This window comes from Dama dama, chromosome 10 (genome assembly GCF_033118175.1).
Source record: "Dama dama isolate Ldn47 chromosome 10, ASM3311817v1, whole genome shotgun sequence".
NCBI lineage: Eukaryota > Metazoa > Chordata > Mammalia > Artiodactyla > Cervidae > Dama > Dama dama.
The window spans coordinates 27,968,761-27,996,462 of record NC_083690.1 but is presented as its reverse complement, the minus strand read 5'-3'; the positions used below and the strand labels follow the sequence as shown (position 1 = coordinate 27,996,462).

The 27,702-nt window shown below is 49.4% G+C and overlaps 3 protein-coding genes across 3 annotated transcripts in view; 1 reads left to right on the top strand and 2 right to left on the bottom strand.

Moving 5' to 3' along the window:
• The window catches only part of ZNF646 (zinc finger protein 646), a 28,542-nt gene extending 9,718 nt beyond the window's left edge, over nucleotides 1-18,824 (bottom strand). The window contains exon 1 of the mRNA XM_061153276.1: nucleotides 18,232-18,824. The gene's annotated coding sequence lies outside the window, so the exon portion shown is untranslated. The remainder of the gene's footprint in view (nucleotides 1-18,231) is intronic.
• On the top strand, nucleotides 2-9,343 carry ZNF668 (zinc finger protein 668). Its single transcript, XM_061153281.1, has 3 exons — nucleotides 2-106; nucleotides 6,216-6,884; nucleotides 7,332-9,343. Exons 2-3 carry the CDS (start codon nucleotides 6,238-6,240, stop codon nucleotides 8,542-8,544), a joined length of 1,860 nt encoding a protein of 619 aa, XP_061009264.1. The 5' UTR covers nucleotides 2-106; nucleotides 6,216-6,237; the 3' UTR covers nucleotides 8,545-9,343.
• Nucleotides 18,825-20,985: 2,161 nt separating the features above from the next.
• STX4 (syntaxin 4) lies at nucleotides 20,986-27,702 on the bottom strand. The gene is made up of 11 exons (XM_061153272.1): nucleotides 27,434-27,702; nucleotides 27,145-27,246; nucleotides 26,932-27,031; nucleotides 26,721-26,795; nucleotides 25,902-25,972; nucleotides 23,424-23,532; nucleotides 23,276-23,352; nucleotides 22,555-22,692; nucleotides 21,545-21,655; nucleotides 21,339-21,437; nucleotides 20,986-21,243 (listed from the first exon to the last, which is right to left on the bottom strand). The coding sequence occupies exons 1-10, from the start codon at nucleotides 27,461-27,463 to the stop codon at nucleotides 21,357-21,359; spliced, it is 894 nt and encodes a 297-aa protein (XP_061009255.1). The 5' UTR covers nucleotides 27,464-27,702; the 3' UTR covers nucleotides 20,986-21,243; nucleotides 21,339-21,356.

Here is a 27,702-nt window from a genome sequence, read left to right as displayed (position 1 = left end):
ACCCCCCCGCTGGGTCCTAGCGCCTGCCCCTCCCTGGCAGAGTCCCGGGCTCTGTCGGTGAGAGGAGCTGCAGCTGACGCCACGGAACCAGCCCAACTCTCTTCAGGTAGGAAACGCCGGCGGGAAGATGCAGAGATCCTCGGGCAGCCCCAATGCAGACGCAATCCGAGCAGGCCTCAGTTTCCCTTTGGGTGCCTAGGGCGGATGGGGTTGGCCTGGCGCGAGCGGTGCGGGCGGGGCGGGAGGAGTGCAGCCCCGGGAGGGCGCGGGCGGGCTCCAGGCCCAGCGGGTCCTAGAACCCGCCGGCTGTCCCGGCGGGCCGGCAGCGGCAGACGCCTGGGCTTAGGCGGCACGGCTGCCCGCGTAGTGCCGTGCGGACCCGAGGGTCCTAGAGCCCGCCATGTTGCGGGCTTTTGTCCCCGGCGCGCAGCCCGCCTAGCATGGTCCCTGGCGCTGGCAGCCCCCCCGCCCCGGTCGAGGTCCTGGCCGCCCCTCCCGCGGTCCTAGAGAACGCCATCTTGCAGGCCTTTGTCCAAGGTCTGGCCTTCGGTCCATTCATTTGTTCGTTCTGTCATTCTTCGTTCACCTTTTTGCTGTGTTCTCCGAGGCCACGTTTTCCCAGGGCATTTCCTGAGAAGAGCCAGCCCAGGGCCCTGCCATGTGGGGTTGTCTGTCTGGCAGAAGCGCCGACACGTAGACAGTTGCAGGGAGCAAGAAGCGCAGGGTTTCCGCAGCTCTTGGCTCTAACGCCATTAAAACTCCCACATACCTTAGAGACCCCATTTTACTGATGAGGAAACTGAGACCCAGAGCGCCATGGCGCTCTTACCTCTACTGCCTGTTAAGTCTTCCTGAGGACATTGGGGAAGCAGGTAGTTGAAGAATGCAAAAAGAGTTTTCCCACTGGAGAAAGCAGAGGGAACTGCATATGGAGATGTATTTAGGTGGGGAAGTTTGAGAATTGTAGCTGGAGCTGAGGTCGTTGTCGGGCGGGGGTGGGGGGGGCCACACTGCCGCTAGAGGCGAGGCCGGAAAAGTGAGTTGGGATTACGTTGTGGACTGACCAGATTGGATGCCTAGGAGACGATTAGCTCTCATCTCTGCGTGGTTCACAGTTACCCATCTGCCATCTCACCGGATCCCTCATGGCCTGTGAGGCCTTTTCGTGACTATTTCTTTAGACGTGTGGAGAGACGGAGGTCTGAGAACATTAAAAAAGTGGCTCTTTACTGTCCCTGCCCGCAGGGTTCTAAGCTTAAACTGGGAATTAAATATCTGGATCCCTGGCAATAAGAGTCTTCAGGCAGCAGGAAGTCATCCCCCTCCTAAATCCAGTAGTAAACAAAGATAAGGCTCCCACACGAGAGCAGTGAATCCACTGGGATATTTGGACCTTGTGAACTTGGAAAGGCAAAGAAATTCAGTACAAACTCCTGTTATGGGGGAGGTGGAAGCTAGAGACCTGGGTTCAGATACTGTCTCAGAGGTTCATCTGTTCAGTTTATTTTGGGGCACCAAGCGTGGTTCTATTTGTAGAGAGTACAAAATAAAGGTAACTGGCTCTGTGCCAGCCTAAACGCTTGCACTGGAGACAGAGAATTAACAACTGAACCATAAGATATGTAAGTGCTAGCAAAGCAATAATCAGGGGACAGAGAGCTGAAGTTTGGGAGGCAGCCCACCTAGCTTTGAGTATGGGTTGTGACCATGACTTATTACTTCCCTTCTGTGTGCCTCAGTATCCTTGTCTGTAAAATGGGGGAAATGGGGAAGACACTACTTAACATAGTCTGTTCAGTCTATAATAAGTGTGTTATATAACAGACTCTACCAAGTCTGACTATACCAAAACAAACAAACAAATGATAGCAGACTGGGAGCACAATGGAAGTTTATTTCTCATGGTTCTGGAGGTTTAGGTGTCCAAGATCAGGTGCTGGCTGATTCAGATCCTGGTGAGACCTCCCTTCTAGGAATATATATGTGACCACCTTCTAAGTTCTCACATGACCCTTTCTTCCATGCCTGCACATATTCATAACAAACTCCTAGAAAGTCGTGAAGCTTAGCTTGAGTAGTACACATAAAATGCTTACAATGATACCTGGCCCTTGGTATATTTGCAAGAAATGTTATCCAGATGGACAACATGAAGGAGATTAAAGAGGAGGGGAACAAAGAGTGATTAGCAGGGATGCAGATAGCACTAAGAAAGGTGGTCAGGGGCTTCCCTGGTGGTCTAGTGGCTAAGACTGTCCTCCCAATGCAGGGGACCCAGGTTCGATCCCTGGTCAGGGAACTAGATTCCACGTGCCACAGCTAAGAGTTCGAATGCCACAACTAAAGATCCTGCATGCCACATACAATACCTGGTGCAGCCAAGTAAACTTAAAAAAAAATTTTTTAAGTGTCAGGAAAACCCTCTTTAAGGAGGTGACAGGGAGCTGAGACCCAAATGGAATCAAAGAGATAGCTACACAAAGATCCTTGGGGAATAGTGTTTCTAGCAGTGGACACGGTTAGTGTGAAATCCCTGAGATTGGAAGGAATTTAGGTCTTTGAGGGTGGAAAGGGGGGAACCTGTGTGGGTGGAGCCTAGTGAGCCAAGGAGAGGAGAGTGGGAGATGGGATAGGCAGGAGTTAGGTAGTTCAGGGCCTTGCTGGCCATGGTCTTTGTCTTGGGAGCCCTGGAAGGTCTCATGGTTTGGCTAATAAACCTTAAGTAAATGAAGAACAGTAGAGAAAGAGCCCAGCCCAGTTCAGTTCAGTTGCTCAGTCGTGTCTGACTTTGCGACCCCATGGACTGCAGCCCACCAGGCCTCCCTGTCCATCACCAACTCCCGGAGTTTACTCAGACTCATGTCCATTGAGTTGGTGATGCCATCCCACCATCTCATCCTCTGTCGTCCCCTTCTCCTCCTGACTTCGATCTTTCCCAGCATCAGGGTCTTTTCAAATGAGTCAGCTCTTCGAATCAGGTGCGAAGAACAGTAGAGAAAGAGCCCAGCGCAGGGACTTGCAGATTTGTGTTTGAGTCTGGGCCCCTTGACTAGCTATGTGTCCTTGGGTAAGTTTTTTCGCTTATGGAGGCCTTAATCTCCACATCTGAAGAAAAAAAAAAAGTTAAAAATGCCTCTCTCCTGGAAGCTTCTGAAGATCCATGGATGTGTCTTTGGTTCTTAAATGTTAAATGTTGGTTGGGATGACCCAGAAAACATGTTTAGAATAGGTTTATGAATCCTACCCCATGGTCCCTGGATGATTATTCTCATGCCGAGAGCTCATAGAGTCATCACTGTAAGGAGTGGTGGGTGGAAGAGTCCTCTGTCAACAGGGAAGTGAGGAGCTGATAGTGGGGTTTCAGACAGGGCCTAGGCTACCTGGCCCTCCACTGCTGCTGGAGCTGATATCTTCTGGGACCAGCCTGGTGCTCCCCTCCCGTTTTCCCTGGGAAGTGCTTTAGGACAGGTTTACCCCTCCAGCTATCTGCTTTCTGGCTCAGAGGGGGAGGTTGAGGCTCAAAGCTCAGAACCCCCGGGTCCAGCCCTCTGAGAGGGAGACAGAAACATAATGGGGGCTGGCTCTGGTCTCCAGGCAATTCTACAGGGATGTGAAAAGACCAAGGTGTAACCTGAGCTCAAGAGTTCTGGTCCCCACGGGGCTAGCCCAAGCAGCAAAGTCTGGGAGGGCCCAACAACCCAAGGCAAATTAAACACCTGGATTTCAAGTCTGCTGCATGAGTTATTAGCTATGTGATCATGGGTTAATCACTAACCTTCTTGGAACCTCAGTTTTGTTTTTAATAAATTTTATTTATTTATTATTTTTGGCTGTGCTGGGTCTTTGTGGCTGTGCACTGGCTTTCTCCAGTTGTGGCAACTGGGGGCTACTCTCTAGTTGCGGTGCTCAGGCTTCTCATTGAGGTGGCTTCTCTTCTTGTGGGGCACAAGCTCAATAGCTGTGGCACACAGGCTTAGCTGATCTGAGCATGTGGGATCTTCCCAGGCTGGGGATCGAACTCATGTGCCCTGCATTGGCAGGTGGATTCTTAACCACTGGACCACAGGGAAGTCTAGAACCTCAGTTTATTCATCTATAAAATGAGAATAAATAATCCTGATCTCAGAAAGCTATGAGAGAAAAAGGTATTACATGCAGCAAAGTGTCTGGCTCTGATAAGATTCAGTAATTGAGGGCAGTAATTATTATCTCATTCAGCCCTGCCCAACCCTGAGAAGTAAGTCCTGTTATTACCTCCCTTTTTTCAGATGAGAAAAATCGAGGTCCTGGAGCAGGAAGTACATTTCTCGGGGTCAATGTACAGCTAGGAAGCGAGCAAGCTAAGATTCAAAGCCAGGCAGTTTGACTTCAGAGACTGCACTTAACCACAAAGCTACCTTGTTTCTCTGGGCCTCAATCCCTTATCTGAGAAAGAAGGTTAATGATAAGAACTTATCTCCTGGTACCCATGTGAAGTTCAAGTGAGTTAATGCATGTAAAGAGCTTAGGATATTGTCTGTTATTTAGCAGGCACTCTGTACATATGAGCTCTTATTTTTATTAAGGAGACTGTCAGACTGTCCAGAGATGATCTGGAAGGGAGGTTGTGAGAGCGTCATCCAGGGATAAGCAGATCCCTTGGAAACTGTAGGTGGAATTCAGCCCTGGGGAAGGTGGGGCCTTAAGCCCTTAACTCACCCTCCAGTCCTAGGATTTAGTCGGAAAAGTACCAAAACCAAGCTGGGGGTGGAACAGAGCTGTGTAGGATGGGGGTCAAAAAACCAAAGGGAGATGCAGGATGAGCTTCCTTTGGGAAGTAAGGCTCCAAAAGGAAGGATTGGTGAGATCCGTAACAGCCAGGAAGGATCTGGGAACTTGTGTGATGTGATGGAAGCCATGGGAAGTTCCTGAGTAGGGGACCAAGCATTACATGGCACCTTAGGGAGAAGACTCCAGCTGCCTGTGCACACTAGACTGTGTAGGTAGGGGACAGGAACCGAGGCAGGGCCACTAGGCAGAAGGATGCTGATTCTAAAGATGCACGCCTTGCCACTCGCCCTCAGAGACTCCTGTATCCTCCCCGGGTCATAAATTAAAGCCACCAATCCCTGAGGTATACAGATGAGGAAACAGGCCCAGAAAGGAGAATCCTGACCTCTCACCTCCCAGTCCACCTTCTGGGCACACCTGGCTCCCCTCCCCTCTCCATAGTATTGTCCTTGCCCCCCATCCCTGGCTGCCCCCAGCAGCTGCTGCAAGCACTCCTTAAGTGGATCTGCTATAATCCTCTTCCCTTCATCCCCCAGGGAGGATGAGCTGGTGTTAAGACTAATGTAGCCATTAATCCTATTTCCTCCCAGCCATGATCCCCAGGAGCAGCTGGGTGGAGGGTGTCTGGACTCTGAATGGAAAAAGAAGGGGCCATGGCTACAGCCGGGTGTCCCAGGAGGCCAGGCCAGAGTAGATACATTGAGTAGGAGACAGAGGCTTCTAAGTTCTGCTAGCAATGGCTCAAGCCGCTTGGAGAGTGACTGAACTCCCCATTACCAGAGTTATGGGAGCAAGAACCAAAGGGCCATTCCAGAACAGAGGGTGGACCAGGATTCCTATCTGGGGTGGAGTATCTTACAGCTGTGCGAGGCCAGAATTCTGTGTGAACAGTTGCTGCCTCTGACAGCTAACCAACCAGAAGGGAAAGACAAGATACACATGCTGCGGACCTACCCTTCCAGACAGATGATGCCAGTCACCACATTTAGCCTGCTGGCTCTGCCCTCCTCTGGACCCATGTCTGTCTTTCCTGAGCACTTAGAGACCTTCAGGCCAGACTCACATCTGGGTAGCCTCCGTGCCTGCAGCCTGGCACAGGTCTTGGACGCTGAGGTTAAGAACATGAAGATGGTGAGATGGACCGAGCCTGGGCCTTCTGGGAATGCCACAGGGCTTGGAGAAGCCCAAAGGCTGGGGAGAGAAGTGCCAGTGAACATTTGGATGATCCCAGCCTCCCCTGTCGGCTCCTCTGAGGTCACCTAGTCCAGCTCCTTTCATCAGTGAACGGACCAGAGGGGCAACAGGAGCACAGACAGGACATGCACCCGGGTGGGACATGCAGATAACTTAAGAGTTCCTTCTGAGGCCTCCGAGGTCTTTGGTGAGGAGAGAGTCCTTGGAGAAATCGGAAAGGGGTGTGGCTCCTAACTTTGATTCTCTTGCAGAGAAGATCCGCCCATCGAGGCCATGGAGGTAGAGTCTCCGGAAGACCGGTCCCCAGCCCCCGGCTACAAGCGCTCTGGCCGCCGTTATAAGTGCCTGTCCTGTACCAAGACATTTCCAAATGCACCCCGGGCAGCACGCCATGCTGCCACGCATGGGCCTGCAGACTGCACTGAGGAGATGGCCGAGGCAAAGCTGAAGCCAGAGACAGACCCCAAAGCGGAAGATGCCAGCGGGGACAAGGTGTCAGGTGCAGCGGCCAAGCCTCGGCCCTATGCTTGCCCACTGTGCCCCAAGGCCTACAAAACAGCACCAGAGCTGCGCAGCCATGGGCGCAGCCACACGGGCGAGAAGCCCTTCCCTTGCCCCGAGTGCGGCCGCCGCTTCATGCAACCCGTGTGCCTGCGTGTGCACCTGGCCTCGCACGCTGGCGAGCTGCCCTTCCGCTGCGCGCACTGCCCCAAGGCCTACGGCGCGCTCTCCAAGCTAAAGATCCACCAGCGCGGTCACACGGGCGAGAGGCCCTACACCTGCGCCGACTGTGGCAAGAGCTTCGCTGACCCCTCGGTGTTCCGCAAGCACCGGCGCACGCACGCAGGCTTGCGACCCTACAGCTGCGAGCGCTGTGGCAAGGCCTATGCAGAGCTCAAGGACCTTCGCAACCATGAACGGTGAGGGAGGTGGACTGGGTGGGCACCTCTGAAGGGGTTGGGAAGAGTGCACCAATAGGGTAAAGGCGTTGAGTGCCAGAGAGCAGAAGGAACCAATGGGAAGGTGAGTGGGATCTAGCGGAAGGATCTATGGGAGCTGGAGGGGGATCTGGCATATGATTGGCCTGGGTTCCTAGCACACAGAGAGGGGGACGCGGCTTGAATTTGGGCTGCTTCTAGGGTCTTTGGTCCAGTGCAAGAGGTGCGAGTTGGGCCCGGGTCCGGGTCATGCAGTGATGGATCTGGACCCTACACCTGTCCTGAAGGCTTTTTACTCTGGGGTACAGCGCTGTGGCCCGTAGACCAAGGCCCCAGAGAGGTTAGGGGGCCCTAACTAACAGTGCAGACAGGCAGTGGGGGTCAGGCAATGGGCTGCCACCTTCACACCAGGTCTCCGCACTCCCACAGGTCCCACACCGGCGAGCGCCCCTTCCTCTGCTCAGAGTGCGGGAAGAGCTTCTCCCGCTCTTCCTCGCTCACTTGCCACCAGCGCATCCACGCGGCGCAGAAGCCCTACCGCTGTCCAGCCTGTGGCAAGGGCTTTACGCAGCTCAGTTCCTACCAGAGCCACGAGCGCACACACTCGGGCGAGAAGCCCTTCCTCTGCCCGCGCTGTGGCCGCATGTTCTCCGACCCCTCAAGCTTCCGGCGCCACCAGCGGGCACACGAGGGCGTGAAGCCCTACCGCTGCGAGAAGTGCGGCAAGGACTTTCGGCAGCCGGCCGACCTGGCCATGCATCGGCGGGTGCACACGGGCGACCGGCCGTTCAAGTGCCTGCAGTGTGACAAGACATTCGTGGCGTCCTGGGACCTCAAGCGGCACGCGCTGGTGCACTCGGGCCAGCGGCCATTCCGCTGCGAGGAGTGCGGGCGAGCCTTCGCCGAGCGAGCCAGCCTTACTAAGCACAGCCGGGTGCACTCGGGTGAGCGCCCCTTCCACTGCAATGCCTGCGGAAAGTCCTTCGTGGTCTCGTCCAGCCTGAGGAAGCACGAACGGACCCATAGAAGCAGCGAGGCCACAGGGGCTCCCCCGCCACAGGAGCTGGTGGTGGGGCTGGCACTGCCGGTCAGCATGGCTGGCGAGGGCTCCGCCGCCCCGGCATCAGGGGCGGCGCTCGGAGACCCTCCAGCTGGGCTGCTGGGGCTGCCCCCGGAATCGGGTGGTGTGATGGCTACCCAGTGGCAAGTGGTGGGCATGACGGTCGAGCACGTGGAGTGCCAAGATGCAGGGGTTGGGGAGGCTCCTGGTCCCTTGGGGGCGGCAGGTGAGGTGGGGGGTGAGGAGGTGGATGAGAAACCACCCCAGTTTGTGTGCCGGGAGTGCAAGGAGACGTTCTCCACGCTGACATTGCTGCGACGGCATGAGCGTTCCCACCCAGAGCTCCGGCCCTTCCCCTGCACCCAGTGCGGCAAGAGCTTCTCAGACCGGGCTGGGCTGCGCAAGCACAGTCGCACCCACAGCTCTGTGCGCCCCTACACCTGCCCCCACTGCCCCAAGGCCTTCTTGAGTGCCAGCGACCTGCGCAAGCACGAACGCACCCACCCTGTGCCCATTGGCGCCCCCACGCCCCTCGAGCCCCTCGTGGCTTTGCTAGGAATGCCTGAAGAGGGACCAGCCTGAGGTCCAGGTCCCCTCTGCCACACTCCTGGGAACCCTGCCCCTATGAGGTGCTTCCCGAACCCCCCTTTGCCCCAGCTCACTCTTAGACTTCAGATCCATCTCTGCACCCAGGCAGCTAGCTCATCTTCCTGACAAAGCTGGGGACAGTGGTGGCTGGTAGCAGTTGGTGGGAGACCTGGCTCCCTCTGAGCACCACTCATTAAAGCATTCACTTGACACTGGGTTGTCTTCTGTGTTCTGGTTGGGGGTAAGTAACAAAGGAGTTTGGGCACCTGATAAGGTTTAGTGGAGATCCCTGGACTGACAAGTTAGAAATTAGAAGGGTCTTTGGGTGCATTGTTTTCTCTAAATATGTTTTCAGAATATCTTGTGATGAAGGGTTCCATGGTCAAGTAAGTACCGGGAATTCCTGTACCTTCTTGGGAATTCCTGGTGATCAAAGTATATTAAAGTCATTGATAAATCCTGCAATGAACAAATCTGTTTAGCTTTCTTTAGCCCATACTTATTTAACCTTTTACTGAGAGTTCTACTTCTGTCTTTTTACAGATAATAAACCAAGGCCAAAGTTATTATATTTCCTGTAAATTACAATAACAGACTAGAAAATATACTTGGAGTCCCATTTTCAATAACAACAAAACCCATAAACTACAAAGGAATAAAGCTCACACAAAAAACATACCAATCCTACATGAAGAAAATGGTGTCTCTATCCTGAAGGATATAAGACCTAACTGAATGAAGACATAACCATGTACCTGAATGGAAAGATACTATTAAAAGCTGTTGATTCTCAGTTTAATCTTTAAGTTCATTGCCATTCAAAAGGATATTTTTAACAGAACTTGAAAATCCTAAATTCCTGTGCAATATATATTTTTAAAAACAGTGGAGGTGATGTATTTGACACTAAAGTAATTTTTCAAAGACCAAAAATGGAAAAACAAAAATGAGGCCCTACAGTGTAAATTGGTACAACCTCTTGGAAAGACAATTTGATGTTTATCAAAAGTTAAATGCCTTGTGATGTACGTGATCATTATGCTGTACACATTAAACACAGTATGTCATATCTCAGTAAAACTGGAAGAGGAAAAAAGAAGCAAGCAAACACATTTTTTAAAAAGTAAAAGGACTTCCCTGTTGGTCCAGTGGTTAAGACCCCTCACTTCCAATGCAGAGGGCATGGGTTTGATCCCTGACTAGAGAACTAAGATCCCACAAGCCATGCAGCACAGCCAAAAAAAAAAAAAATGCACACACTTTTCGACTCAGCAAATACACCTCAAAGAATTTACACCACAAGTTTCTTTTTCCAATTCTGTGACAAAACTGAAAATGAAACATTGTTCAGTGCAGCAAAATGTGTGATGACTGGGAACACCCTCTGTGTCCATTACAAAGGACTAAAAGCCACTGTAAAATATATTATGCAACAGTTTTCAAAAAAAAATTAGGCTTATCAATCTATGTCATTGAATAATCTCCCAAAAAATGTTAAATGAAAAAGTGCAAAAAAAAAAAAAAAAAAGTGCAAAGCAGTGTGGTTAGAATCCTCCCATTTAGGCCAAATTACTCTTAAGTGCTCAAATGCAAGCTATAGAGTATTTCTAGAAGGATCCTCAGGAACTGATTCTGAACTACAAATTCCAACTACTAGGGCCTTTCACAATTATAAGACAAAGCCAAAGGTCACAGTGAACCAGATCCTCCTTTCCACACTGGCACCTGTAGACTTGGGGGCCACCAAGGTGGCAGCCTTAGGAAGTGTCTGGTGTTCAGACCCCCTCCAGCCTATGTGGTAGCACCTGAAGCAGAAGTAGTAGGTATCACCTTAGTGTCAGGGACCTCACGTCCATTCTCCATAGCAGAACAAGGGGGGCACATGGCAACAGCAGGGACCAGGCTGTAATGGCTGCAGAAAGAGGGCACCAGTTTGACCAAGGACCCTCACTGGCCATACTCACACCCAGAGCAGGATAAGCACTGTCCCCAGGCCTCCTTCCTGTTCAGGCTGGGATCAAAGTCTAAGGGACCAGGAAAGAAACTGACATCAGATTGGGAGACTGAAAGTAGGAGAACTTTTGTTTACTACTGACTTGATTTTTGGCCTTGAACAAGATGATTTATCTTGGGGGTTGGGGTGGCACCTTTTAAAAATATATTCGTGTAAAGATACCATATGGACTTCCCAGGTGGCACAGTGGTAAAAAATCATCTATCAAACAGGAGACTCAAGAGATGCAGTTTCCATCCCTGGGTAGGAAATGGCAACCCACTCTAGCATTCGTGCCTGGAAAATCCTGTGGACAGAGGAGACTAGCAGGCTCCAGTTCATGGGGTCACAAAGAGTATTTGGGCACAATTGAGCGCGAGTACGTACACATACACAAAGATACCATATACACTAATCGATAGATCTCCCTGGCTATCTATCTACAATGAAGGATGGAGTGGGTTCCCTGAATGTTCAGAAGAGATCCACAACTCCTGCTCCCTTTCTGGGCCCAGACAATCCGCCCATCCCTTGGTCCCCCTTCTCTGATACCCCCAACATCCTATACCCAAATTCCTGCTCCCTGAAGACTCAGTCTGACTTTCAAAAAAATTAACAGTGTTATTAAAATAAAATTCATGGAGAAGAAAATGGCAATCCACTCCAATATTCTTGCCTGGAAAAGCCCAGGGGCAGAGGAGCCTGGGGGGCTGCAGTCTATGGGGTTACATGACTGAGCATGCGCACACATGAGGAGGGTGGAGGGAGATGGGTTGGTAGCAATAAACTGGCAAAACTAAACAAAAATTAATACACCCTACAATTAATCTGTCTGAAGTATATAATTAAGGGGTTTTAGTATATTCACAGAGTTATGCAATCATGATCTAATTTTACGATATTTTCATACCCCCTAAAAGAAACTCCATACCCCATAGCTGTCACTTCCTATTGATCCCAAGCCCCCATTTCCTGACAATCCTTTACCCTCAGCTCTAGGCAATGGATAATTTGCTTTCAGTCTCTCTAGATTTGCCTGTTGTGGACATTTCATGTAAATGGAGTCATATAATATGTGGTCTTTTGTGACCAATTCTTTTACTTAGCATAACATTCTCAAGGCTCATCCATGTTGTACTGACAGTTTGATCAGTTCTTTCCTTCTTATTGTCGATATTCCATTGTATGGATATACTCCTCTGTTTATCCATTCATCAGCCGAAGGTCATTTGGGTTTCCATTTTGGTCTATTATGAGTAACGCTGCTGTGAACATTCACGAACAAGTTTTTGTATGGACATCTTTTTAAATTCTCTGTGTATATATCTAGGGATAGAATTGCTGGATCATATGGTAACTCTATGTTTAACCATTTGAGCAACTGTCAGGCAGTTTTCCAAAGTGACTGCACCATTTGATAGTCCCACCAACAAGGTATGAATGTTCCAATTTCTCCACATCTTCATCAACAGTTGTTATTATCTGTCTTTTTTATTACAGCCATCCTAGTAGGTGTAAATTCGTGGTTTTGATGTGCATTTCCCTGGTGGAAAATGATGTTGAGGATCTCTTCATGCACTTATGGGGCATCTATATATCATCTTTGGATAAATGTCTGTTCAAGTCCTTGGCCCATTGTCTTCAATGGATTGACTCTGTTGAGTGATAAGACTTATGTATTCCAGATACAAGTTCTTTATGATTTGCAAAAATTCCTTTCCATTGGGTGGGTTGTCTTTTTACTTTCTTAATGGTACCCTTTGAAGCACATTTTTAATTTTGATGATGTCCAAATTGTCTATTCTTTTTCTTACTGCCTGTGCTTTGAGAGGGACTTCCCACGTGGCATTAGTGGTAAAGAACCCGCTTGCCAGTGCAGGAGACTTCGGAGACCTGGGTTCGATCCCTGGGTCGGGAAGATCCCCCAGAGGAGGGCACAGCAACCCACTCCAGTATTCTTGCCTGGAGTATCCCATGGACAGACGTAACTGTCCATGGGGTCATAAAGAGTCAGAGATGACTAAAGCCACTTAGCACCATGCACTCACACACGTGTTTTGAGAGCCATATCTAATAACCCATTTTCTAATTCAAGGTCATGAAGATTTATGCCTATGTTTTCATCTTAGAGTTTTATAAACATTTACAAAGTTTATAACTTAGTTATAAACTTAAAAGTTTAAAATGCATAAAAGTTTTTTTAAAATAAATTTTAACTTTTTATAGCTAAAAGCTCTTCCGTTCAGATTTTTGATCCACTTTGAGTTAATTTTTGTATATGGTTTGAAGTAAAGGTCCAACTTCATTCTTCTGCATATGGATATCCAACTATCCCAGCTCTATTTGTTGAAAAGACTATTCTTTCTCCATTGAGTTGTCTTGACTTTCTTGCTGAAAGTAAACTGACTATAAATATGAGGGTTTATTTCTAGACTCTCAATTTTATTCCCTGGGTATATATCATTCTTTATGCCAGTATCACACTGTTTTGCTTACTGTAGCTTGGTAGTAAAATTTTAAATCAGGACTTGTGAGTCCTTCAACTTGTTCTTCTTTCAAGATTATTTTTGTTTTTCTAGATCCCTTGCATTTCCATATGAATTTTAGGATCAACTTGTCAACTTTTGCATAAAAGAAAAGGAAACTGGCTGGGATTTTGATAGGGATTGCACTGCCTCCGTAGATTAATTTGAGGAGTGTTGTCATCTTGACAATATCAAATCTTTTGACCCATGAACATTTGGGTGTTTTAAATTTTATTTAGATTTTAATTACTCTCAACAGTGTTTTATAGTTTTCAAGAGTATAAGTCTTATATTTCTTTTGTTAAATTTATATAGAAGTATTTTTTCTTTTTGTTGCTATTGTGAATGGAATTATTTTCTTTCTTTTTTGGATTGTTCATTGCTAGTGATGAGAAATACAATAGATTTCTGTAACTGTTCTTATATTCTACAACCGTGCTGAGCTGGTTTATTAGCTGTAATCTTTTTGTGTATATGAATTCCTAAGGACTTTTTATATACGAAATCATGTCATCTGTAAAATGTAGTTGTTTAGTTCTTCTTTTCCAATCTGGATACCTTTTATTTATTTTTATTGTGTTTATTTTTACAGCGTTAAACAGATGTGATGGGCGCAGACATCCTGAGTCTGAGGAGGGGAAAACATCCAGTCTATCATCATTTAAGTATGATGTTAGCTGTGACTTTTTCATAGATGCCTTTTGATAATTAGCAAGTTAAGGGAATTCCCTCTTATTCCTAGTTTCTTAAGCTTTTTTAAAAATCAAAGTTGTTGGATTTTGTCAAATGTATTTTCTGTGTCTGTTGAGATGATCAAAAGGTTTTTGTCCTTTATTCTATTAATAGTCTTTATTATTACTACATTAACTGATTTTCAGATGTTAAACCAATCTTACATTCTTGAGATAAATCTCACTTGTAGAGTCATCTTTACATATTGCTGGATTTTGTTTGCCAGTATTTTGTTGAGGACTTTTACATCTATGTTCATAAGCAATAGTGAGCTGAAGTTTTCTTTTCTTGTGATGTCTTTGTCCTCATTTTGTTATCTGGATAATTCCAGACAGTCTGACTTCCGGCCCTCACTTTTCTTCTGTCCCAACTTCCTTTAATTCCCTGGCTCTGCCAGGACTGTTCCAGGTAGTGAATGCATCTTGGGAATGCAAAATCATAGCCCCCACTGCTAGGGCAATAGCTAACATCACTCCTTATCATGGATTGGTCATCATCCCCTCCCCAGCCAATGGCTGGATACATTAGAATTCCTCACAGCAGAAAACTCTAGGACCAGGGCTGGAGCAGGGGTACGGGAAGGCAGCAGGCTTTGTAGGTGGGGCAGTGATTCTGGATTCAACCAAGGAAATTTGGTGACTTGTTCTCAGTTACTTATGCATAGCCGACTCTCAGGCTTCCCAAATGGTGCTAGTGGTAAAGAACCCGCCTGCTAATGCAGGAAACTGTAAGAGTCTTGGGTTTGATCCCTGGAGGAGAGTATGGCAGCCCACTCCAGTATTCTTGCCTGGACAATCCCATGGACAGAGGAGCCTGGCGGGCTACAGTTCATAGCGTCTCAAAGAATCGGACACAGACAGCCCACTTCAACAAAAATCCCTCTCCCTGGGGCCTGCCTTCCATTCAAGTCCTATCCCGGTTCTGACTAATCTCTTACCTGTCCCTTACACTCAGCAGGCTCCAGCCATGCTGGCCTTCTGTTGATTTGTTTCTTCTCTGTCTTGGAATCTTTGCACTTTCTCTTTCCTGGGGATGGAACCCATCACCCTAGATTTGCCCATGATGTTTTCTGTTCTTTCACATCTCAGCTCAAATCTTGCTATTTCTACTGCTGCATAATAAACGACCACAAACTTAACATCTTAAAAACAACATCTATTTCTTATACTATGATTCTGTAGGTTCAGAAGTCCAGGCTCTGACTGGGCTTCTACCTAGTGTCTCACAAGGCTGAAGTCAAGGTCTTGCCCAATGTGAACTTTTATCTGGAGGCTCTGGCATAGAATCCACTTCCAGACACACCTGGGGGTATTAACGGAATTCAGTTCCATTTGGCTGTAGTACTGAGGTCCCTGTTTCTTTGTTGGCTGTCAGCCAGAGGTTTGTTCTGTTTCTATAGGCTGTCTTTCTTCCCTGGCTAGGAGCTCCTCCCTCTTCAAGGTCAGCAATGGTGCATAAAGTCCTCCTGCTTCAAATTTCTCTGACTTCTGTCTTTCTCTTCTGTAGCTAGCTGGAGAAGCTTCTCAGCTTTTAAGAGCTCATATGATTACATTTGGCCCATGTGAATAATTCAGGACAATCTCCCTGTCTCAACTGATTGGTGAACTTAATTACATCTGCAAAGTCCTTTTTGGCACATAACATTCATAGAGATTAGGGCATGGAATCTTTGGGGGCCATTATTCTCCTTACCACAGTTCACCCTCTAGGCCTCCAAGGTGCATATCTGTCCCACAAGCAAAATGCATTTACTTCCTCCCAAGGTCCCTAAAAGTCTCATCCCATGGCAGCATCAAGTCAGAGTTAAAAAAAATTTTTTTCATAAATTTCATCAAACCAAAAGTCCCAAATCTCATTATCTAAATTAGATGCAGATGCGGCTCTGGGTATAATCCATTCTGGAGCACAATTCCTCCCATCTGTGGACCTATGAATCTAAAAAAACAAGTCAGTGGGAACTTCCATGGCAGTCCAGTGCTTAAGACTCTGCGCTTCCAATGCAGGGGGCTTAGGTTCAATCCCTGATTGAGAAATGAAGATCTCACATGCTGTGTCATGCCACCAAAAAAGAAAAAGAATGAAACAAGTCATGTACTCCAACATGCAATGCTGGGACATGCATTTTTTGTTGTTTAGTCTCTAAGTTGTGTCTACTGTCTTTCAACCCCATTGTACCCTGCCAGGCTCCTGTCCATGAGATTTCCCAGACAAGAGTACTGGAGTGTGCTGCCATTTCCTTCTCCAGGGGATCTTTCTGACCCAGGGATTGAACCTGTGTCTCCTGCACTGGCAGGCAAATTCTTTACCACTGAGCCACCAGGGAAGCCTGGGACATGCATCAGGTAATAGTAATCGACATTCTGGTTAAAAAAGAGGAGAAATGGAAAGCAAAAAGGAGTCACTGACAAAGCAATTTCAAAAACCAGCTGAGCAAATTTCTTTAGCTTTTGAGGCCTAAAAACAATCCTCCATGGTTTTATTCTGCCTTCTGAGCTGTCAGTTCTGCCCTTTGAATTAGTCACCTTCCCTAAGAAGCCATTCCTGACTATCTTTTAGAACAGCCCCCCAAATTTTTTGTCACAACACACTGATTAATTTCCTAATACCACATATCCTGGTTTGGGGATGTCCTGGCTATTTGTTTATTTTTAATATTTCTTTATTTGTTCATTTTATTTATTTGGCTGAGCCGGGTCTTAGTTGTGGCCCGAGGGACTTTCCTTGCATCATTTGTAATCTTTCTTTGCTAGGGATTAGCTCCAGAGCACGTGGGCACAGTAGTTGTGGCTTGCAGGCTTAGTTGCTCTCAGGCATGTAGAATTTTAGTTCCTTGATCAGGGATTGAACTCACGTCCCCTGCCTTGGAATTGCAGTCTTAACCACTGGACCACCCAGGAAGTCCCACAAAGATGAGTTTTAATGAAACTTTGTGGGTTAAGGGTCTTGTCAGTTCCATCTTTCACTGGTTAAAAATTTGGATGAGGGAATTCCCGGGGACTCTTCACTCGCACTGCAGGGAGCACAGGTTCAATCCCTGGTCGGGGAACTAAGATCCTATATGCTGCACAGCACAACCAAAAATGCATTTTTTTTTTTATCATTTGCCTGGAGTTTCTATATTCTCTTCCATTTCTGCTTTAAAAGTGGCCAATTATTTTCTGAGTCATCTTTCTTACAGTAACTTGTCAGATGCACCCAACAGCAACCAGGGCATGCTACTAATATTCTCTTTCCCCAATTTTTCCCCTAAATCTCTAAACTCAGTTGGACATTATTTGTACTCTTAGTTCTATTTCCAGCTTACAGTTTAAACAAATGCTTCACCATTACATAACACACATCACCATCTTTCCAACTTCCAATGCTAGTTTCCTCACCAGCCCCTGTCCAGCTCCAAAGTTAATGACACACAACTCCGGTTTTTCTTTTTATTGTAGCAACACCTCACTTCTGGGTACTAGTTCTGTAACAGCTGAACTAGACTTATGATAATGTGGTAAAAACCAACCTCCAAATATCAGTGGCTCCCAGCAGAAGTTTCTCATTTACATTACACCTCACTTTACAGGCTACAGCTCAGCTTGATGTCCTGTTAATGCTGGGTTCCAGGCTGAAAGAGTCTTCAACGGGCAATTGACAGGTTCGTGGCAGAGGTAAAAGAGATGGGAAGCTGCCAGACTACTCATTGGTGCTTAAAGCTTCTACTTGGAAGTGGTGTCTTAATATCTACTCAGATTCCAAAGCATGTTAGATAGCCAAGCCTATTGTAAGTGAGCATGAATGTATAATCCTCCTAACATGAGGGGCCCAAAAGGAAGAACAGCATGTATTTGGAACAATAATATAATCTACTACAGGGCTGTACCAGAAACATCAATCACTGAATTCGTCCATTCTTCCTTCATACACACTGTGCTGACGCGTTTTGTACCTTGTAACATCTCTCATACATCTTGTGTATGCGCTAAGTCACTTCAGTCGTGTTCAACTCTTTGTGACCCCATGGACTGTAGCCCACCAGGTTCCTCTGTCCCTGGGATTCTCCTGGCATACACCTTGGTCAAAGATAAAATCTTGACTCAAGGTAGACAATTCTCAAGTAAGTCAATGTAGCCTGACCTAAACCAATCAGGTCCCTTTTCTTAAGAATCTGAACCATGACATATTCAGTGGGTGAGGAATAAGTGGAGAAGGCTGCAGCTGAAAGGTTGTGATACAAGATGGATTTGGAAAAGCCACAACTCATGCAGACCGTGTTCCTTAAAAGTTGGGCTGACAGCACCCAAGCCAGGATTTCAGTGAAAAAAACCTTCCCATGGCCCTCACTCAGGTTGGTTTCCCTCACAGAAGGGGTATACACAAGGAAACTTGTAAAATCTCCAGTGCCTGGGTCCACTTGCCTACTAGGTCTGCTCCAAACCTGCCACTCACCTGTTCAGAAACCTTCCATGGGTCCCCACAGCCCATCGGAAAAGTTCAAATTACGGAACCCGCCATCCGAGCCCTTGCTTGGCCGTCTAGCCAACTCTTCTGGGAAGTTCTGGATGGCGTCCTGAGACAAGTAAGCAGCCTTTCGGGGGTGGCGCTGTCCAGCACTGCCAAGCAGAAGGCACATGCTCTACGTGGACACCCAGCTGCGTAGACGTGGCAATCTCCGCGTCGGTTTGACAGTCTCTGTCAGATCCCGGTAGGTGCCATGGGTTGTCAACTTCAGTTGATTCTGAAGGCAGAAAAGTGAGAGAGTGGATAAAGGCGACCAACAGGACAGGATTCCGCTGAAGAAGCAGGCCGTAGGGGAAGAGACGGAGAGTGGAGAATCAGGGAAGCCCAGAGTCCAAATCAGTCTTCCACTGGGGCAGGATCCATCCGGTCTCGGTTTCCCCATTGGGTGGACATCCAGAGTGTTTGCACGCTGCTAAAAACGAGGGGCTTCCTCCTGCAGGCGTCTAGTTTCTTCTGTACACGGTACACAGGACCTCAAGCAGGACTAAAGTGTGGGTACACTCCCGGACTCTCTAGGACCCGCAATATCCGGCTGCTAGGGGGCGGGACCCGGCCACGCCTTCTCGCATGAGGTCCCGAGCCCCTACCCTCATGGGTCTCTCCCAGGCCAGCCCCCTTCCGCCTTATTAGGCTTTTGATCACGCCCCTTGCGCTCTGTGATCCAATCGCTTTTCGGTGCGACCGCGGTCTCGCTCTGAGGCCCCGCCCACATCTAATTGCAGTTTAATTCCGGATGCTCACTCCTTCAGGACGCCCTGCGGACCAATCCTGATGCTCTTCAGGAATATTTGCCAATCCGAGCGGTCCGTTTTCCAAGTGTCTGCCCAGCCACCCCCTCAGCCACGCCCCGTATGTTCGGTGCCGAGTGTAACCCTCGGACCTGCCGCAGGCCCCGCGCAACCGCCGCTTCCGGGCCACCGGGAGGCGCTGCAGGCGGGCGCCCAGCCTCCGGTGGAGGCGGGGCAGGTCCGGTTGCACGTCACCGCGGCCCAATCCCGCCCCCTGGTCCCTCCCAGCCCGGGTCCAGGGGCGGGGTGCGAGTCTGCACCAACTTCCACTGGCCCATCCCTTCCTTGGCTCGCGTCGCCCGGGCGCCCACGTGTGTACCCCATACTTGGCGGCCGAAGCAAGCGGTACAGCTGGGCAGCCAGGAGCAGCGGCGGCGACCAATGGGATCGAAGGTGGGATGGGACAAGGCGGCTGGAGCCCCGCCCCCCAGACCTTGGTGAGGGGTCAGGCCCTGCCCCATTCCTACCAGGCTTCGGAGGCAGGAGCCCTGAAACCAAGTGTCTGGGGACAGGCGCTACATCCAGCTCCAGAAACCAGGCAGGGCGCTTGGAACTCAGAAATTTCGAGCTGGAGTCTGGAACTCAGGTGAGTCATAGAAACTCAGCTCCTTGGCCTCTTCTACCCGCTTCAGCCACAAGACCCCTGAGAAACAAGGTGTGGGCTGATTCAGAGTGCCTCCCTCTCTAATCTGAACTCTTATATAAAAGGCAATGCCACGCCAAGTGGTGAGAGGGAGCGGTAGGCGGGTGACTGGGAGATTGGCATTGACAAATATACGCTATTGCTTTGGGTTTTTGTTCAGTTGCTCAGTCCTGTCTAACTCTTTGCACCCCATGGACTGCAGCGCCGGCTTCCCTGTCACTATTGTTACACTATTGTTACTATGTATAAAATAACTAAGAGAACCTACTGCATAGCTCAGGAAACCCTATTCTTTGCTCCGTGGTGACTTTAAATGGGAAGAAAATCCAAAACAGGGGATAAATGTATACATACAGCTGATTCACTTTGCTGTACAGTAGAACATTGTAAAGCAACTATACTCCAATAAAAATTAATTTACAAAAATAAATAAATAGGGACATCCCTTGGTCCAGTGGTTAAGAATCCGCCTGCGAATGCAGGAAACGTGGGTTTGATCCCTGGTCTGGGAAGATCCCACATGCCTTGAGGCAACTAAGCCCCCGCAGCCTGGAGCCTGTGCTCCATAAGAGAAGCCCCAGATAGGAGAAGCCTGTCCACCAAAACTAGAGAGTAGCCCCCGCTCACCGCAACTAGAGAAAACCTGAGCGCAGCAACAAAGACCCAGAACAGTTAAAAATAAGTAAATTAAATAAATAAATAAATAAAAAGAAAAAAAAAGGCAATGCTTTTTTCTGAGCACAAGGCCTGGCCTGTTGAACCCTCTGCCTGGCAACCTCTTCACTGATTCTTCCCATAACCAGCCATTGGACTCCTCGCTTCCCACTGGACTCAAATATAGCCACCTCTGAGACAGGCCCTTCCTTGTCCACTGTATCCAAAGTAACAGACTCAGTTCCTTTTTCACAGTGCCTCTTCTTCTTGGCCTCAGGAATGCCCCATAGATGCCACACATGCATCCCTGTGTCCCAGCCTGGCCTGGCTCAGCCTCACTGATTTGGGCTTAGGTCCTCACAATGCTCTTTCCCCAGGGACAGTACTGAGCCACATGTGGGTGTCACCTCCTCCAGGCCCCACCCATTCTCATGGGAGAGTAGAAGGGTGCTGTCAGCCTGGCATGGTCACCTGAGACAGTCTGATTTGAGTCTGCCTGGGCTGGGTCTGTCCCCCAGGGTGGCCGGGAGGTGGGGAGGCTGGATACCTGAAGGCCCTGGACCAGACTTTTCAAGGACACACGTGCACAGGGGAATCTCCAAGCTTTTTTTTTTTTTTCTTTAATTTCTTACAAAACCACATGTCCCTGCCAAACAGGACACTGCAGGCCTGCCCCCAAGCACTGTGACCCAGGGGGGAAGGCCCCCATGGATGAGTGGCTGCCGACCCCAGAAGAACTGTCTGCCCCTCTGCACAAGGCCACTGTGAGGAAAGAGTCTGGCTGGAGGCTCTGTCCTGCCCACCCTCAGCTGCTGGGAGAGAAGGCAGACCCTGGGTCCCTGGTGCTCTTAGTGTCTGCAAGGGAAGGTGGGAGAAGAGGGTCTGAGGGGAGGAGAAAAGGCTGGGGTCGGGGATGGGGCAGGCCAGGGAGCAGGCCCACGGTATCTCACCAAGAATACGCGGCGCTGTCAAACCAACGTGGAGATGACAATGACAACCACCAGAATGAGGACAATGATGGACACACAGATGGCAATAAGGACTTTCTTCTGTGGGAGAGGAAGCGGGGTGGGGGGCCTGGGTGTCAGGGAAACTCAGGAGTGGAGGGAGGGCCAACCAGTGGGGAGGGGTAGCAGGGGGAAGGGCGGAGGCTCACCTTGCGCGCCTTCTTCTGGTTCTCCAGGGCCACCTTGACATGTTCCTGCCCACGTTCCACATAGTCGGCTGAGCTCAGAATGTTCTTCTCAATTCGGTTGATCATCTCCCCCTGCTCGGAAGAGGAGGCGGTTCAGGCAGGAAGGAATGACTGGGGGCGGAAGGCCCAGCAGCTCCTCTGCCCACCCCAACCACAGAGGACTGAAGGACACTCCTGCAGAAAACGGTGCACTAAGGAAGAGGTGGGGACAGGACCTCATCTGACAGAAGTCCCCACGCCTGGGGATGGCTTCCAGGCTCCCTCCTACCGCATGCTCCCTTCTGTCCTGAGCCCTCGCCCCATACAATTTCTACTCACAGTGCCGGCTGGGAGCCGGGCACCTTGAATGGCTCATATGTTTTCACAGAGGGTGAACTTTTGTCCCCTCGCAAATCTGTCTGAAGTCCCTTGTTCTTCAGACCTGTCTCCCAGCTGCTGGGAAGCCCTCCCTGTCGCTGCCTCCTCACAGTACCACCAGCCTTCAGATCCTGAACTCCTACCATGTGAAATCTCTCCCCCAGGACTCCCAGCTGCAGAAGGGCATTGGAGTCAGCTCCTCCCAGATGGGGCTGGAAGCTCCCCTTATCATGAGATAAGGGCCAGGGGAAGAATCCCACCTCCTACCCCATCCTTCTACATTTTAGGAGGCAGGCCCCTCTAGGGGGCAACTGAAGAGCTCTTAGGTGTATAAGAATGGATTCTGCTGCTGGAGGAGGAGCCAGGGTGGTGGCCATACCTGGTCTGGGTTCCAGCTCAAGGGATGGGGTACAAGGCATAGGGCAGTAGTCATCTGAGTAGCTACTGAGGAGGATGAAATCTGGGGACACAGCTAAGGATGGAACTAAGGGCCAGTCTGGAGGGTAACAAAAGCCTCGGTGCAAGAGGCTAAGGGTGGAGGCAGGCTGACTGTCATGACATGCTCTCATATCTGGGGGCTGGATCGAGCCCAGCCAGTGGCCTCGGGCACCCACCTGTATCTCCACTTCAGTGGCCAAAAAAGTGAAAATCTCATGAAGTTCACGGATACTGCGCTCCAGCTGCTGGATCTCGCTGTGCCGGGCCGAGATCTCATTTAGGGCCTGTCGAGTCACTTGTGTGTCCTTCAGTATCTGCAGAGTGGACAGGAGTGATGGGACAGGTCACAAAGAAATCAGCAGCATGTTTAGAAGTTCCTGTTCAGCTTCGGGGCAGCTCTTGGGCCTAGAACTAGGGCCCAGGCCCTAATGAGGGATGCCAGGCAGGCTAATATGTTCCCTCCTGGGCCTCAGCATTCCCTCCATGAAAAAGGGCCAGGAGGGCTTCCCTGGTGGCTCAGTGGTAAAGAATCTGCCTGCTAATGCATGAGACACCAGTTCGATCCCTGATTGGAGAAGATCCCATCTGCTGAGAAGCAGCTAGGCCCATGCACCACAACTACTATGCCTGTGCTCTAGAGCCCCAGAACCACAACTGTCTGAGCCCACGGGCTATAGCGCCTGTGCTCCACAACAAGAGAAGCCACTGCAAGGAGAAGTCCACACACCGCAACTGGAGAATAGCCCCTGCTCGCTGCAACTAGAGAAAAGCCCGCACAGCAACGAGGACCCAGCACAGCCAAAAATAAATTAATAAATAATTCTTTTTTAAAAAGGGGTCAGGACTCAGAGAGGACAGGGTGGGCCCAGCAGAGAGAGGCTGGCGGCGGCCACTCACATTGGACACAAACACCTCGCTCTGCCCGCTGTCCAACATCTGCTCCAGCTCCTCGTCAGACACCATTCCAGCATTTGCTGTGAAGGAAAAGGCCAGGCTCAGAGCCGGCTGGGTCAGCTGACCCTGTGTGCCGGGCACCACAACTCACTGATCTTCAGCTGCCTCCGAATCCGCTCCACGTTCTTCTCTCGGTATTCAGACTGCATTGAGTTGCACTTGTTGATGAGTTCCACGAATTGCTGGGACAGGATCCCGTGCTAAGGAGGGAGAAGAGAAGCTGGGGACCCCTGGGAGGATCCCTGCCTGGTCTGGGCCTCAGCATCCCCTTGGGTACAGTGAGCAAAGAGCATGAGCTCAGAGGTGCCTGTGGCCTTGACCTCCTTGAAAGGCTCCCCTGGTCTCTCAAAATAAAAGCCAAAGCCCTTCCCTGGGCTTACAAGGCCCTACAGGACCCGCCCCTTCCCATATTCCCTCTTTCATCTTACCTCCCCACACTGTTTGCCTCACTCCTTCCCTCCAACCACAGTGGGCTCCTGACTCCACCCTGATCAGTACACAACCCCACCTCAGGCCTCTGCAGTTGCCATTTCTTCAGCCCAGAATGTTCAGGCCCCACAGAAGCCTAGAAGTCTTTGTTCCAGTGTCACTTTCAGAAGTTTTCTCCACCTTGTTGGAACCTGCCTTCTCCCACTATTCTCAATCCCTCTTCTCTTTTCCCTTCATACTTCTATGTTCTACAATAATTGACTGATTTATTATGGTGACTGTCTCTCCCTATTGGAATGAAATCTGCATGAGGATAGAGATCATTTGTTGACAGCTGTTTCCTAAACAGCTAGAAAAGGGTCTGGCATACAGTAGGCCCTCAAAGAATATTAGTGGAATGCTTGCTGAACACCAGCGTCCCTGCTTAGACTAAAGGTGTGCCAGGATACCTGGGGGTCAGCTGATTGCCCAGATTTTGCAGGCCCACCTGGGCACTCAGCCTCTCACACAATGACTACCACAAGCCCCCCACCCCCTATCCCCAGAAATGCCTTCCCTGCTTGTCCATTTTCCTGATGTCTAAAATCTGCTCATTCCTTGGAGTTCCTTTCTCCAAGACACATCTGCTGTCCTAGGTTCAGCTGCATCCTTTCAAGATGCCCAAATTGCAGGGGGTGCAGTTCTTGAGGCCCTAGCCTACTGTGTTCCCCCTTTGTTTGGCAAAGTAATAAAGATACTCTTTCCTTCTCTTCCATTAAAAAAAAAAAATGCCCAAATTGTTCAATCTTCAATCTGGGGTCTTTGCTGAGTTCTGGGCCCACCTACTCCAACTCTGATCTCCAAGAACACCAAACCATGCCTCTCTGGGCACCCAGAGGACGCTGCTCAGACCATCTCAAATTTCCTTATTAAGATGATGATTCTGAAATAGAACTGCCATATTACCTAGCAATCCCACTTCCGGGCATACACACCAAGGAAACCAGATCTGAAAGAGACACGTGCACCCCAATGTTCATCGCAGCACTGTTTATAATAGCCAGGACATGGAAGCAACCTAGATGCCCATCAGCAGACAAATGGATAAGGAAGCTGTGGTACATATACACCATGGAATATTACTCAGCGGTTAAAAAGAATTCATTTGAATCAGTTCTAATGAGATGGATGAAACTGGAGCCCATTATACAGAGTGAAGAAAGCCAGAAAGATAAAGACCAATACAGTATACTAACGCATATATATGGAATTTAGAAAGATGGTAGCGATAACCCTATATGCAAAACAGAAAAAGAGACACAGATGTACAGAACAGACTTTTGGACTCTGTGGGAGAAGGCGAGGGTGGGATGTTTTGAGAGAACAGCATCGAAACATGTATATTATCAAGGGTGAAACAGATCACCAGCCCAGGTTGGATGCATGAGACAAGTGCTGGGGGCTGGTGCACTGGGAAGACCCAGAGGGATGGGGTGGGAAGGGAGGTGGGAGCAGGGATCGTGATGGGGAACACATGTAAATCCATGGCTGATTCATGTCAATGTATGGCAAAAACCACTACAATATTTTAAAGTAATTAGCCTCCAACTAATAAAAATAAATGGAAAAAAAAAAAAAGATGATGATTCAGTGACCTTCCCTCACCCGGCCCCTCCTGCCCCACCAAGGAAGTTCCTCTTCCTGACTTCTTGAATTCTGTCCCTGGGGCAGAGGATGTCCCCATCACATGGGTAGGGAACCACCCGGTCACTTGACTGCACCCTCTTCTTCCCGGGCAGAGCCATTAACTACCAAATCCTACCTGAGTAATGTCTTTGTCATCTATGCAAGCTTAACTCCCCATCTTGGCTTCTAGAAAGTATATCTCCTACAGCCGAGCCCAGATCATGTCTGGGGTCTCAGCAACTTCTCACTGAATGGAGGAGAAGAAGGCAAGGTGTTATAATGATTGGAAGTCAGGAGACCTGGGTTCTTGACCTTGGGGTGAATCCTTTTTAATCTCTGAGCCTCAGTTTCCTCATTTGGAAAATCATCAGGTTGGATTTAATGACCTCCAAGAGCCCTGCCTTCTTACATCTGCCATCTAATGATCTATTGAACACTTGCTAAAATGTCCTACTTCTGGGAATAATGAACCCACCTGGGTTTTTCTCATTCTTGTGTTGACGGAGTTATAATTCTCATCAGCTTCCTCCTTCTGGGGCTCTATGGCTGTGGAAAGATACAAGAGTATTGGTAGAGGAGGGGGTTTGACCTCTGGCTTCTGAAATTCATTTGGGGACTGGGACCCAGCCACCCAGCCATACAATAGAGAGAGATACAATATCTCCACAGGGCTTTTTTTTGGCTTTTTTTTTTTTTTTGGAAATAAAATTCATCATAAAATGACTACTTCTGAGCCTCTGACAGGCAAAAGTATATTTTTCTTTGCAATAAATACACCAGAGAATTCCCACATGTTTGGAGAAGGTTCCTAACAAAACCCACATCTTCCCGCCCAAAGAATACACACTGGGCAGCAAGAATTGTAGGAGTACAGATGATCCTTGCACAACTGTGTGGGTCCACTTATACCTGAATTTTTAGAAAATAAATGCATACTACAGTACTATACAATGCACAGTTGCATGAATCCACCCATGCAGAACCTGGGATGTGGAAGGCAGACTATACAGTTATATGTAGATAATGACCTGGAGGTGGGGGTGGCAACACTAACCTCTGCCTTGGACAAAGGTCAACTGGAAATGGTTTCATTATAAATAAGGGAACCTGAGAGGCAGGCATATGCTGTGGAAAGAACTTTGAACTGGAAGCTAGGAGATGGAGATTCTAGACGTTGGCCTGCTGTGTGACCTGGATATATATCACTGGCCTCTCTGGACCACACACTCCCTAGATATACCAGGAGTTGGGCAGGATCAGAGGAAAGTATCTGGCTGATGTCCTAGGAGCTCACCCTTCAGCTGCGCGCGGATGTCCCTCCCTAGCTGTTTGATCTCGTCGCGCAGGTTCTGCAGGTCCTGCTTCATGCCTAAACAAGAGAAAGCCATGATGCCCAAAGAGCAACCTCTACCTCAACAAATCTCCCTGGCCACCACCTGTGCGGAACTACAACCCCCACAAGCCCGCCGGTTGAGCATGCGTTCTGCACCCAGGGTTTCACTCACTCTCCTCGGGAAGGGGCGTGGCCAGGATGGTGACCTGCTGCTTCTCCAACTCTCGGACTTTATTCTCTAGCTTGACGATAGTCTGCCGAATTGTCCCAACCTGGGGAGTATGACCGAGAAGGCTGAGGGAGATATGGGGGGTGCTCCAGGCTGCTCTGCTCCTCGGGCCCTCCAGCCCCCTCGTGAATCCAGACCGAGACTCCAGCCTCTTACCTTCTGGAAGAACTCATCGTCCGGGCTCCCCAGCCGTGCAGTACCCGGGTGCACCACCAGCGCGACTCGCTCCTTGTCTTCATCGTCCGAACTGTCATCCCCCTGCCAGGGCCGGGGTCACTGGCATCACTTCCTTGCTGCTGCTCTCCCCCAGTAGAACTCATGGGCTTCCGGGACTTTCCTTCCTAGCCCACAGTCATCCCTCCCGGCCCCGAGGACCAGGAGTCCTGCATTCCGGCAGACCCCATCCCGTCCACCCATCCCCAACCCTGCTGCGCCAAATTCTCACCTGCCTCAGCTCGTGGGTCCTGTCCCGCATGGCGGCCCGAGATCCCTCTCGCCGGCGCCGGAGCCCGGCGGGCCTCAAGATTCTAAGTTTGGAACTCCGGTACCAAACTCACACTCTGACACTCCCCTCCGCCCTCACCCTGAAGACCCCAAATCCCACCCCAAGAGTCACTAGAGGCTCTGTCCCTGGCACCATTCAGTTTCAAAGGGAAGGAGCCGACCTCGGGGACCCCCAAGATTCCACAGGTTGGAATTCCCTTTTCTTTCCCC